At 44.8% G+C, this 12,636-nt stretch overlaps 1 protein-coding gene across 3 annotated transcripts in view; it reads left to right on the forward strand.

The window, feature by feature from the left end:
- PRDM1 (PR/SET domain 1) overlaps positions 1-12,636 on the forward strand; it is a 111,861-nt gene that overhangs the window by 69,850 nt on the left and 29,375 nt on the right. The window contains exon 1 of one of the 3 annotated variants that reach the window (XM_040552353.1): positions 8,315-8,464. The exons of the other annotated variants lie outside the window; for them this stretch is intronic. Within the exon in view, the coding sequence (XP_040408287.1) occupies positions 8,459-8,464 (6 nt within the window). The 5' untranslated portion in view covers positions 8,315-8,458. Of the gene's footprint in view, positions 1-8,314; positions 8,465-12,636 lie in introns of those variants that run through there. 3 annotated transcript variants of the gene reach the window in all.

The following is a 12,636-nucleotide window of genomic DNA, read 5'->3' on the forward strand; positions in this document are numbered from 1 at the left end:
CGGTCGTTCAGAGATTCAGTTAGCAGGAAAGATGCTCTACTGCAAACGTAAAGCCACAGTGCTTCAGTGGCTGGCCAGCATCCATACGTGGTGTATAGCCAAACCTGTGCTGTTAGCAGCGCAACTGGGCAGCTTTATTTTTGCAGTTTTTCCTTGCGATGAAAGCCTAAGCAGTTGCTGAAGGCTTTGAAGAAAGAACAGGTAGCTGTATTATTAGCACGGATGTTAGCTTCTTTTATGTAAAGGGAGGGGGGAAGTGGCTGCCTGGCTTACTTTAAATTGAATTAGAAACTTGGGGTCCGGGACGGAGGTCACAAAAACATGTCAGAGCTTGTCAGCCTTTATGGTTTTGGGTGGAAAACTCCAATTCTCACTTTCCACTGAGTAATACTGAGAGCTGATAATTTGTGTGGTTTTTAACCTGGCTATGAATGATGAATTATTTATTTAAAAATGATAAACTCTGGGGAGGTCCCTACAGCTGAGATGTTTTATGTTCAGCAAGGAGACAGGTCTCAGGCACCCTTCTGACATGGGAGTTACTTCCTTGCATTTTCACTTGAGGCCAGTATCCATCCCTTCAAGTTGCTTTTCTGTAGCCCCCAGGATGTGCTGATATGCAGGGCACAATGAACCAGTTTCACTGAGAGAGAGCTGAAAAATCACGTTGTCATCTGGTGACATGAATTCAGCTGAAACAGAGTCAGACCCAGATTTATTTGCAAGCAAAGACAGGATGAAGATACAGTCAGCATCAGTTCAGAAACTCTGCCTGAACCTTGCTTTGAGTAAGCGTGTCAGCAAATAGCTTCTAAACTGATTTACCTGAACCAAGAACGATAAAACCCATGTGTGAAAAGGGCCTGTATTTAAGTAATGCTGTGAACAGGCAGTGTGGCCAGTTCAGCTTCAGCCAGGCAATCCCCAGCGCTCACCAGTTCAGAGAAATGCTGGGAAGTGGTGCTGGGAAACTGGAAATGGAGTTCTGCTTAACTCTGCCCTGTAAACAGGGTTGGTCTGTGTGCCAGACGCAAACACATGAATTTACTGTTGGTTTTAAGGACCTCCATGCTATTATTCAGCTGGAAACTTCCCCCCACCGCAGTAGATTAAGGGGACCAGAGGCTGACTTATATCATCTTTCCCTTCACAAATGAGAAGCCCTGGGAAGTTACGTGGGTTACTTGAGGTATGGACCAGCCGGCTTGACTAATGTGTTCTGATTAGAGATCTTAAGAGGTATTTGCAGGACCAAAGCACTTATGTAAAGAAGTGTTTTTTAAAATAACATAAGTCCACATGACAGCATATAAAAGTCAAATGACAGCGCAATTCATGGGTTATTGTTACAAAACTAACCTTTCAAATGAGTTCCCAAAATACTCTGTGGTTGGAGTTTCACTTGAGGAATTTGCTTTCAAGCCACTTTCTCCAGGTTTTAAATCTGCCTACAGAAAACTTCAAAAACTTTTTTCTTTTTTTTAATAGGAAAAGAGAGAAAGAAAAACAGCATGCTTTTTTCTGCATTAAAGTGAATTCTCTTGAAACATATCACCCCATACCTGACTGGGGAGGGGAAAAAAAGTCTACCTTCTGAAACTGGGCATCAGTTTTCAACAACACAAAAGCCACCCTCCCAACATTTAGCAATGCAACACGTCGCCTGCTCTTGCAGCTCATACTTTATTCTCTGCATCAAAGCTTTGGAGAGGGGGGGGGAGAGAAAAAACAGAGAGTGAGAGAGCGAAAGAGACAAGCTCTTCAGAGCCTCTAATGACGCGTGCCAAACACGTGGAAGGTAAATCCCCTAATTCAGGCTATTCTTTCAGCATTCCCTGGCGGGCGGCCAAGCTAAATATTTCTGCCGGATAAAAAATGCACCCTTGCATGCGGCACTTTCTTAGCAGGATGGCTCTCGGGCTGTGGCGGAGGGGGCTTCTCCGGGGGAAAGCCAACATGTGTGTTCTCTTATCTATTTATTTATTTTATTAAAAGGGGGCTTTATGGGCTGTGATTGGATTAACTTAGTGAACCCGGGAGGAAGAGGAAAAACAAATTGGGAAGCTGGTTTAGCACCCCCACCTTTTTGTCATCTTCTTTTGGGATTTCCTGGCTGGCTGCCACCTTGAGCCTGTTGAATGTTCTTTAGATCAATCAATTAAAAAGGCTTTAATATTTGGGTGATTGGAACGCAACATATGGGCTGCTGGTGCGGATGTCATGTGGTGCATGTAGTTAATTGAAATGATTAATAGAGGTGTTAGTTTCTTCAAGACTAATTGAAGAAAGAATATAATTGGAAGCATGGACTAGCCATTATTGTTGGCTTTGTTTAACATATTGTGTCCCTTAAACACTTTTACGTGTTTATAAGCATTCAAATGGATTTTGTTTAGATTTCCCCAGCGTGGTGATCAGCAAAATCAAGTTTACTGTACATCCAAAAGTCAAATCTATTTTTATGTAATTAATCTGAAAAAAAATATTTACATGTGTCTCGCCTATTTCAGTAACCACCTTATTCTCTGAATTTCTGGTACCTGTTTGTCTTTAGACCCTTGCTGGACTTAAACCAGTTTACCCTGCCTCCTCGTTATCTATGTGGCTATAGCATCCATCCTCAGAAGCTGGCCATGAGTCTCTGAAGGCCTGCTAGCTCCCTCCTCTCTCTGCAACAAGTCGTGCTGATTTACACTCTTCTGGTGTCCTAGCACACTGCAAATGTGCCAGGTATTTTGGAGAAATTGCATCTAGATTGTACTACCCCACACCTTGTCAGCCTGACCGTATTTCAAAGGGATCCGGTTCTCCTGGCTTTGACTGTCAGAAAGAAACATGAAATGAGAGAAATTCAGAGGATTTAGCTGAAAGCAGTTCTTTTGGACTCTCCACTTTCTTTAAGAACAGTACATGCTTTTTTTTTTTTTTTCCCCTATAGTAGCAGTCTGAATTTTTACTGAAATTCTTAAGCTAGCATGAAGTACAAAACCAAAGCTATGAACTGGCTGCAGAGGACATCCTGCAGCAAGGAGAGGGTGCAAAGAATGTGTCTTCTGGTAGCAGTCCTGCTGAAAAGGGTAGCTCTAAGGTTAGATGTGGGAAAAAAAATAAATAAATAAAATGAAAATCTCTTGTCTGTAGTCAGCAAACAGGAGCTGGGCAGCACTGCCCTCACTGCTCTGCTGCAGTTATCGGTGCTCTAGGAAGCCTTCAGCTGGGGATTTCTTAAAACTGAAGATCATGGCTCAAATAACCTGTGAATCTGCTAGAGGGTGAGTGGTTACCTTGAGGGAAGAAAATCAATTATTCATAATTTTAATGTTCTGGGAGAGGACTGTCTTTCTGGAAAGCACATACAGCTTGCTTTCTGTTGTTTTCGTTTGCATGTGTGGTGCAGCTTATGTGTTTGTGCATCTTTCTTTTTCAGTAGCCAGAAAGTTAATTCTGCAACCCAGAATAAAATGAACAGAGAAGTGATAGATAAGTTTAGAGGGGTTTGTTGTTGGCTCAGAAGAAAAGAGTATAGGATGGTTTTAATATTCCAGAGTCTTCCCACACAGATTTCCAGTGATGCTTTGAAGGCAACTGTGTGTCTGCAAAGACTTTGAGCCTCCCCGGAAGATGTGGCCTGTCTTGTGTACAGATCTGAGCAAAGTGTTTGTAGAAAGGAAGTGGCTGTCCTGTACTGGGGGCTGAGAGGAAGGGAAGGCATTAGGTCTGATTGCAAGCTTCCCTTACTCCCTGTTGCCTGATTTGTGTGCATATAGTGCTAGCAATTCGAGATGAGTATGCCACGGCAGGCTGGTGCAAATTAATCTTTCATTAACTAATTTCATTAGTTCAGACTTTTCTTTTTTTTTTTTTTTTCATTATTATTTAGTGATGAGATTAGTCACCTAGGGATCTGGTTTTATTACATCAGACTGCTGCAATTAGATAGTCACTTATTTTTTTAATCTTAAGAGTAATGAAGAATTGTAGCATCAGCATTTCTGTTGCCTTCATTGCCCTTTAGGGTTTAGTACATGAAAAGGAGGACGTTATGTAAACTTATTGGAGCAGGAGCATCCTGTCCCTCCTTATCAAACCTTGTCATCTTTTATAACTGATAGAATTCAATTGCGTTCGGCCTGGGCCACTGAAAGAGGAATAGCAGGTCAAGGAAACAGGTTTTTAATCTTTGCACATGCGTTATATGTGATTTGTGTGTTATGTTTGTATTCTCATTCTCATACAAAGGAGAATTTTCGATAACATATCCCTAAAATTAACCCCAGCAAACTAATCTCTAACATAAGCAGGGCTGGTAGCATTACCCCTTGTGAAGATTGATCGACCATTTGCATTAAGAGACCCTACTTTTAGGTGTTCATAGATCTACCAAACTTGTGGCTCAGTTATTTCTTACATGTCACTTGCCTTGTATTGTATTTTCCCCCAAAACCTATTCTGCCATTTCCAAGAACTTGGCTATGGGAAAAAACGGTGTTGCTGACATGAGGAGTGTGATGACTTTTCCTCTGAAAACTGATCTCCACCGTGACAGCCCCCGGTTCCTGGGGCAGGAGTCTGAATGACAGGTTCAGCCTGCGTGGGGAAGGACAGCTTTTGTGGCCGGGGAGGGAGGTAACCATAGCTGTCAGGGATGCTCCAACACTGTCCCTGACTGGCAAGCCAACAGCCCTGGGGCTGTAGGAGGACATCACAGCTCTCTTGAGAGCGTGAATGCTGTTGGGAGTAGGACGGAGTGCCTGATCTGAGAGCTGGAGAGTGGGTGTTTGGTGCTTGCCTACTGCAAACCGTCCTCAGCCAGGAGAACCATGAAAAGGAGCTGTTTTAAAAGCCTGCGGACAAGAGCTGAACCTGGAGGGGATTATAAAGGAGAGGAGCCTGCGCCTAGAGATCAGCAGTGTCAGGGGCGAGGGAAACTGAGAGTAAGGTTAGTACGAGATCGAGGGATTTATCTTTATGGGTTACTGTAGACGAAGACGAGCGAGCTCGGTGTTAAAAGCGGGTGGGATGTAAGCCAGCTCTGATCCAAAAGCTGCCTGGCTGCATTAGCACGGTGCTAAGCCCAAGCTAATATATCCGGCTTCTCACCAGGGCTTATTAGCTCGGGCTCAGTGCCATACTAACAGAGTCACAGGACTTGCAGTTGGCTGGGCACCATGCCTGCTCCGAGTGTGCCCTGAGCTCAGCGCTACATGCCTGCCGAGGAGCACCAGGAGATGCCTGGAGCCCTGCCTACACCACGATGCTGCTCGGGCGGAGGAGGCCAGGCTGGGAAGGGGCAGGAGGGGATGGGGGCGTACTGCCTTCTCTCTAATCAGGAGGAGAAGGGCGAGTAGCTGAGGAACCAGGAGGAACTGAAACCGGCTTGGTGAGAAGACCCAGCACAAGGAGTCTGGGTGTGGGAGAGGAGATGGGAGTGACTGGAAAGGGAAAAGGGAAACTGCAAGAGGGTAGGGGAAGGACAAGATGAGGGCTTGCTGGGCAAAGAAGCTGATCAAAAGTGCACCGAGGTCTGGAAGATGGGGTGAGATGGGAAGACAGGAAGGGAGGAACAAACGCCACGCTAGCCCTGGAATGCAACCACCGACGGCAGTTGTTCCTCTGCTTCCAACGGTCCCCTGGGGAAGCCAGCCAGCAGAAGTGTCCTGTCCCAGTGCTAGTGCTGGTCTTGCCAAGAAAAATCTATATCATTGCTCAGAGCTGGGTCTGTCAGCTGCCCTGGCAGAGGTCTGTCCACGGCAGATGAGTATCCCAGCTCCGCTGGTGATCTGTGTGGGTGTTGGTGTGATGCCAGGTCATGGGATCTCCACTTTTGCTATTTACAGTTTTAAAAATCAGGAAACTAAACAAAAAACTGTTGAAAAAAATTGCTAAAATTTCAAACTCAAATTCTCCAGAGTTTTTAGGTTGTTTGCCTAACCTCAGTCTGATCCTTTTATGCATTCTGATACATTTGTTAATTACTCATTTAATTACTGTTGTTTTTTTCTTTTTACCAGTTACTTGCCTCATTCAAGCATGAGACAAGCTTGCTAGGGTGGTGTAATAATACGTTGACTTGAAGACACCTCTTGCCCCCATCTCCTTCGCTGCAGTGTAAGGAGGTATAAAGGCAGCTACAGGAAGAAGTGCTGCTGCAGGGGAGCTCTGCTCCGAGGAACTCAACGCTGTTTCTGCCCATGATTCTGAGTAAGATTCACAGCCATTCACCTCCACAAAGCGTTTTGTAGGTGCTCATCAGTTTTGGTGTCTTCTGGGTGTTTGATTCGAAGCCCTGCAAAATACAGATCTGTCATGGATGCCACTAAGAGAAACGCTTTGAACTGAGAAAGTAAAGCACATTGCTGAGTAAATCAGCTGCTCTGCATCCCAAAATTAATGTCTGCTTTTGATGTTAATGTCGTTGTGTCTCTGTACCCCTTCCGCTGAGCAAGAAGAGCAATAATACCTTCATCAGCATATGGGGGAGGTATTGTGAAAATCAGATTAGTCATTATTTGATATTTGTGAGGCATTCAAGGAGTGCTGTTGTGATGAACAAAGTGGAAAAATACAAAACAAAATTGCTTAGTTTGCCTTCCATTTGAACAGTTTGCGGTAAAAGGAAGGCATTGGGCCCTTCAAGGAGAAGGAGAGAATAAATCTGGAAAATGACTTTTTAAGTCAGCACTCTTCTTTCTAAACACCGAATGAGGAAGAGATCCGGTGGAAAAGAAGGTGGTGCTTGCTACACCAGGAGGGCAGGATGAAGTTTCTGACTTATTCTCTACCAAACATTGGAAAGAGTGCCTGGTTTTGCACGAGAATAGTCTCAATTTCCTGTATTTTGGAGCGTCTGTCTCACTGCAAAGCATGGCTTCTTACGTGAGGCTGCTGTCTTGCAAGGCGGATGGCTCACGTTGGGTTTTTGTAGAACCTTGATTCAGCTTCAAGGAAGGAGGAATGAAGAAGCAGAAGAGTGAACTTCTGGCAGCTGAAACCCTCCTTTCCCTGTGTTTGAGCAATCTGAGCTCTTATGAAACCTTTTGAAATCTCAGTTGCTGATGTCTTTCTGACCCCCAAAATTATTCTTGTGCAAATGTTGACACCCAGCAGGGATGATATCACTGACTTAAGAAAACACATCTAGCTTATCAGAAGCTGCAGGATTCCAACAATGTACTGGCAACACCAGCCTTTCTTTTTTTTTCTTTTATTTTAATTGTTTGCTGTTAGTTGGCAGATGGTATTGTGAATCAGGTTATGCATATCTGAGGGTGCAGAATAGTTTTTCAGTTCATACAAAGCTGAGCCCGTGTCACATACCAAACTGGTTTTATCCTCTGGTCTTCTGCGCATGAATTTTCTGTGAGCTTATGATTTTGCTATGTTTGCTAATTTTATGTTGACAGTTTTAATTACACACTCCCAGAGTGTATAAACAGAACAAGAACTAGATATGACCTAGAAGTAGGTCTCAGTGCAAACAGGCATATTTTCCAATTGAATACAGGCTTTGTGTAATCTGCTGTGTGGGTTGGACCCATAGCTCACCGAAATCAAAGGACATCAAAGCTTCTCCATCGACTGCCTTTTCAATCAGTCCTTAATTGTTGTTTTATTGCTGATTCTGACACTAAATTTCTTTGATTTGACTGCTGAAGGAAAGAGAAGTGAAAGTGGGGGGGAAAAAACATCAGAAAAATTTTGAGGCTGGGGCCTCCCGTGTCATGCCATTAGACAACAGGCAGGGAAAAAGGAGCGATTACAGCCCGCTGCTCTGCAGACACGTGTAATGCCAGAAGAGGACTTTAAATTTCATTTTACACCTTATGTTTTTAGAGTTACGAGGTAATTCCAAAAATAAAAATGTATTTTTGTGCAGTATGGGTACTGCTGTGCATAGGAGGAAGAAGCTGGCATCTAATAAACTAGTGGAAAACCAGAACAGTCCAGTTGGCCCAAAAATGACAATTTTGAGCACTGCTGCTCAGAGTTTGGGGTTTTGCTTTTTAAATTAAAGGCGTGGCCAAGTGTTCATTATCCCTATGATAAAAGCGGTAAAAATAGGTGCGAAACGGCTCTTGTGCAATGCTGTAATTTACCTTTATTTTAAACTGGCTTACACATCTTAATACATTATGACAATCAGAATTATCAGGCCACCAGGCGGAGAGGAGTTTGTTTTGTTAATTGCTCTTGTTAAGCCTAATTACAGAATGGGGTGGAGTGGATGCGAGGGGAGGGAGGAATCTGCTAGCAAGAGGAAATTCTCAAATCCTCGGAGCGGTTCCAGGCAGTGCGTGCCGGGCAGCGAGGGCGCGGGTGTGTGCTGTGCGTGCGCAGGTGTGCAAGTGTGCCCAGCTGTGCGCGGGCACCGGGACCAGGGTGAATGTCAGGCTTTCCCTGCGGACTAACATCCCGAGATGCGTGAGCTGGAGGTGGGGAACCCGCTCTGCACGGACACATGAAGGTACAGCTAAACAAAGAGACGGGCTGTGGTTTCCTTTATGCATTAACTCCTTGCTTTTTTTTTTCTTTTCTCATTTTTTTTTAGTTTTTCTTTGAATGATGTAAATTTCTTACTTTGCTGTTCTATTGTGACTTTCGTGTTCAGTTGAGTGTCAGACTGGTTGGCTGATGTGACATGCTCTGATGTTACGGGGTTGCCGGCCCAATGTCGGTGTACATAGCTATGGGTTGGTATCCCAAATCCCTTTGAACCATCTTCCCCGTGGCTGCAGCAGAGAAGTGCCACCCCAAAATTGCGTCGTTTTGACTTTTCAATGGGAAGCGTGCGTCCTCAGAGCCCCTTCTGCCCAGCAGGATTTCGTTTTGTTTGCGTGCCCCACATTAGGCTGCTGGCGACACGCCGGGGGCTGTGCCTGCCCTGCTCTGCCAGCCCGCTCGGCATCCTCGGGAGCCTCCTGGCCAGAAGTTTCTGATAAGGCGGTTTGGAGCAAGCAAAATGTAAAGCCGGCGATGGTATAACAAATCTGTGATCTTCTCTGGGGTATGTTACCTGACTTGTTTGCTGCCAAGGTGGTTTTATTGTTTTGGCTACTGGGCGGAGGGAGGAGACTAGGAGAGCAGAGGAGTCACGCTTTTGTTTTGTTTAATTATAATGTATGCTTTTAATAAAACCTTTTAGCGCCGGGAATTAAATGGCACTGCAGCGCTGCACAAGAAGAAAAATGCTACTGCTGTCGTAGCTGACAGCTGAGTGGTTAGGTGGCCAGCATGGGGCTGAGCCTCAGGAGCCCTTTCTGTGCTGGCTGGAGATACTGCTGGGTAAATGTGTTTACTTTTTCCGTAGTATTTATACTAGTTAATGTGTCGCACTAGATAAATCTACTTCCTGAGTCCATCTTTCAGCTTGCTCTCTCCCCTCCCAATTGACAAATGGTTTGAGTTTGACACTGTTTTATCAGTCGAGCCCCTGCTGGGTGCTGCATGCCTGCTAGGTTTTGCTTTATCGTGAAAAGTGAATTATCTGCAATATTTTGTTACCATCTAACTAGCAGTTGGCAGGCTTTCATAGAGGAACTGATTTGGATTTCAGCAAGGGGAGGCTGTTGTCTTTCTCTGCAAAGCCCCGTTGTTGCTCTCCAGGAAAACAAAAGATCCCGGAGCTTTCTGCACCGCAATCTGCTGTTGTCCCACTTTCAAGGAGGTGTTTTGTTTGTTGCGGCAGCTTCCTATCTGAAAATGATAAATCGACGGACGTGTGCGCTGCTCTAAACCTCTGTCTCCAGGGCTTTGTGTTCACTTAGGGTAAAATACATTATTTTGTGGTAGCCTCTGGTGTGATTTAAACTTCATTTAAAGATTACAAAGCAAAAGGGAAAGCATCAACATCTTTAGCAGTGGTAGTTTGATGAGGAATAGCTGTCAGGAGAAGAACTCTACTGACTTACCTCAAGTGGGTTTCAAATGCATTAGGGATTCATTAATATTAATGGTAGAACGGACATTTCCTGCATTCGTTTGACATCTTCCACTCTCTCTTTTTTTTTTTAAAGAGCAACTTGGAGTGCAGTTTTAACACTTATTCAAGTTAATACAAGGATGATAAGCTAAAGTTAAACAGAAGGAGACCCCTGAGTGTGTGGGGTCGGTCTCTAGGAGTCCTGGAATTTGGTGCTGTGCTTCACAGAAAGATTGTGGTAAACTGCGGGGCAGTTTGCGAAACGGGTCCACTGGGTCCAGTAGGAACCAGAAGAAACTGGTGTGAGATCCCAGTTCTGGGAGAGTGACTGGAGGGTCGCTATCAAAGCAGCATGTGAGCATTAATAACCGTATAGATTTCTAAAGCGAGCACGGTGGCAGCTTGTTTGTACGTTCAGGGGTGAAGAAAGAAAAACCAAGCCATTTTTCAGTCTTAAAATATCTTGTGAAGTTGGCTGGACGGTTCGGTATGAAAAATGAGTGAATCTAAGGTAAATTATATTTGTTTTCTATCTTTGAAGTCCAGTGATGCACATTTTTATCATTCTGTTCTGTCACCAGTAGGATTCCCAGCCTTCTCCAACAACAAAAAAAAAAAAAAAGAAAAAAGGGAATTTGAGGAAAACACCAAATACCTTTGAAACGTAATACAAGACTGGGAACACTGTCAGCACCAGGAGGAAACACGTAATGGTGATGATCGTTTTTCAGTATCCTGAATCACAGCACATCACAGTGCGACCCTCTGGGCCCTTCAGCTAGGGAGAGCTCCTTGCAGCAAGGTGAAGCAGGGGCTTGCTTGCCATAGAAAGCGTAGCTGAGAGCTGCAGCCCGTGAAACGTCAAAGGAAAAGTGTAAGTCCGCACAAAGCGCCTCGTCTGGCAAAACTGGTGATGCAGCAGCCAGAAATACAGCAGCGCACACGAGTTTGGCAGCTCTTCCTGACAGGGTGATTTGAATTGTCGGTGTGCGTCTGCTCTACTTGTTGAGCCTAATGAAAAGTACAGTTTAATCACTGGTGTGCCAAATTGAGCATGATTAGCTGTTATTGCAGATTAGTGCATTGTCTGGGGCTCCAGAATTATTGATCTGGGTGCTGTGTGCTGATGTTTTCCGTGCCCTCTGCCATAACCTCTTCTTAATGCCTCAGGGAGGGGAGCAGGGAAGGAGAGGAGGAGGAGGGAAGTCCAGATGGGAAGAAAACAGGTCCTGAAAAGACCACATAGGAACTAGGTCAGGTACTCTGGAGATTAAAGAAGCATGCTTCATCCCTGGACGCAGGAGGCAGGGACAAGTAGCATACAATTACGAGGAATTAGAACGGCAACAAGTAGTGCAGATTTATCAGCTTTAATTGTCTATTGTCAGGACAGAGCCCTTCTTGTAGATCAGGCGCTGCCAACGCTTTAATACCTCTAATGGACTCTCTATTGTGGGATTATCTCTCCTAAGGACAATGTCTTTCTTTCAAACTAGTTGTTTTGGGAGAGGGGAAAAAAAAAAAATAAAGAAGAAGAAGGAGCTGCAGCCCTAGGTTTTTTCTCTCTGTGGCTTGTCCCATTCTGCAGGAAGTAGCCGAGAGCCCAGTGCTGCTCTTCTTTCAGCAGCACCGATTCCTGCAGGGGAGCCGAGAGATACCTATTGAACATTAACCCCCTTTGCTCCACCTTCCCCAGCGAGCTCCTCCAGAAACAATAGCGGGTTGATAAAGAGCAGATAAGCAAGGACACAGGGCTTAAGAATCTCTCGGCTATCTTTATTTTAAAAGCTTTCCTGGGTTTTGCAAAGTAAACATTACAACATTTAAAGAAGGATAAGGTGTCAACTGTTTAATGAGAAGTGGTGTTTAATAGCAGAGGAATTCTTCCCTCCCCCACGCAACACACAGGTATGAAAAGACTGTTATTTCACCACTGTGGGCTAGGAAAGGTGGAGAAATGACAACTGTACTCTGAGAAGCTTAAAGTGTGGTCAGTCTGCCCGTCCCAGCCAAATTCCCTAACCAGTGACATGCTGTCACTCTTTTGAATCCTTTGGTCCTAGGTGCGTGGTAGCAGCATTACTGGGTCCGTGATAATCTGTGGATAAATATTTTCATTTCCACCGTATGCACTTTGTCATGGTGCGGAGCTGTTGTTTTCGTTAATCTGTTTTGAAATGTGCTCCATGTCCAGTCCTTTGTCTGAGAAGAGTGGCGTGGTTCCTCCACCCATGGATCTCGCCCTGCTTCAGCTGTGCTCACCAGCTCCACGCAGCCCAGCAGCCTGGGGAGCACTTGAAATGAAACCAGAACGGTGCAGGGACAGAGTCTGAAGTTTCACCATGGTTCACCATGGTTCAAATGAGGAGGGGGAACCCCAAAAAGTGTCGGGATTGTCAGGTTGGGAAGAGGCAGGCAAGTTGAGTTCTTGCAATTGATTCTGAGCTGGCTTTGTTACTTCAGATTGCTGTGAGGTGGGTGCAGGGCTGACAAGTCTGACATATTCATAGGAGTGACTCTTCTAATATATATGTGCACGTATAGCATCCCATCCCCCCTCCATGACACGTGGAAATTAGGAAAATTTCCCAAAACACACCTCCTTTATCAGGCTTGTGCTCTGACACCAGTGAGGTTGGTAAGTGGTTGGAATGGGCCAGGCTGTTTTAATTCATTTTCCCACAGGCTCGGTTGCTACAGGCAGAATATTCAAAAAT

The sequence above is a fragment of the Cygnus olor genome, chromosome 3 (assembly GCF_009769625.2).
Source record: "Cygnus olor isolate bCygOlo1 chromosome 3, bCygOlo1.pri.v2, whole genome shotgun sequence".
Classification (NCBI taxonomy): domain Eukaryota; kingdom Metazoa; phylum Chordata; class Aves; order Anseriformes; family Anatidae; genus Cygnus; species Cygnus olor.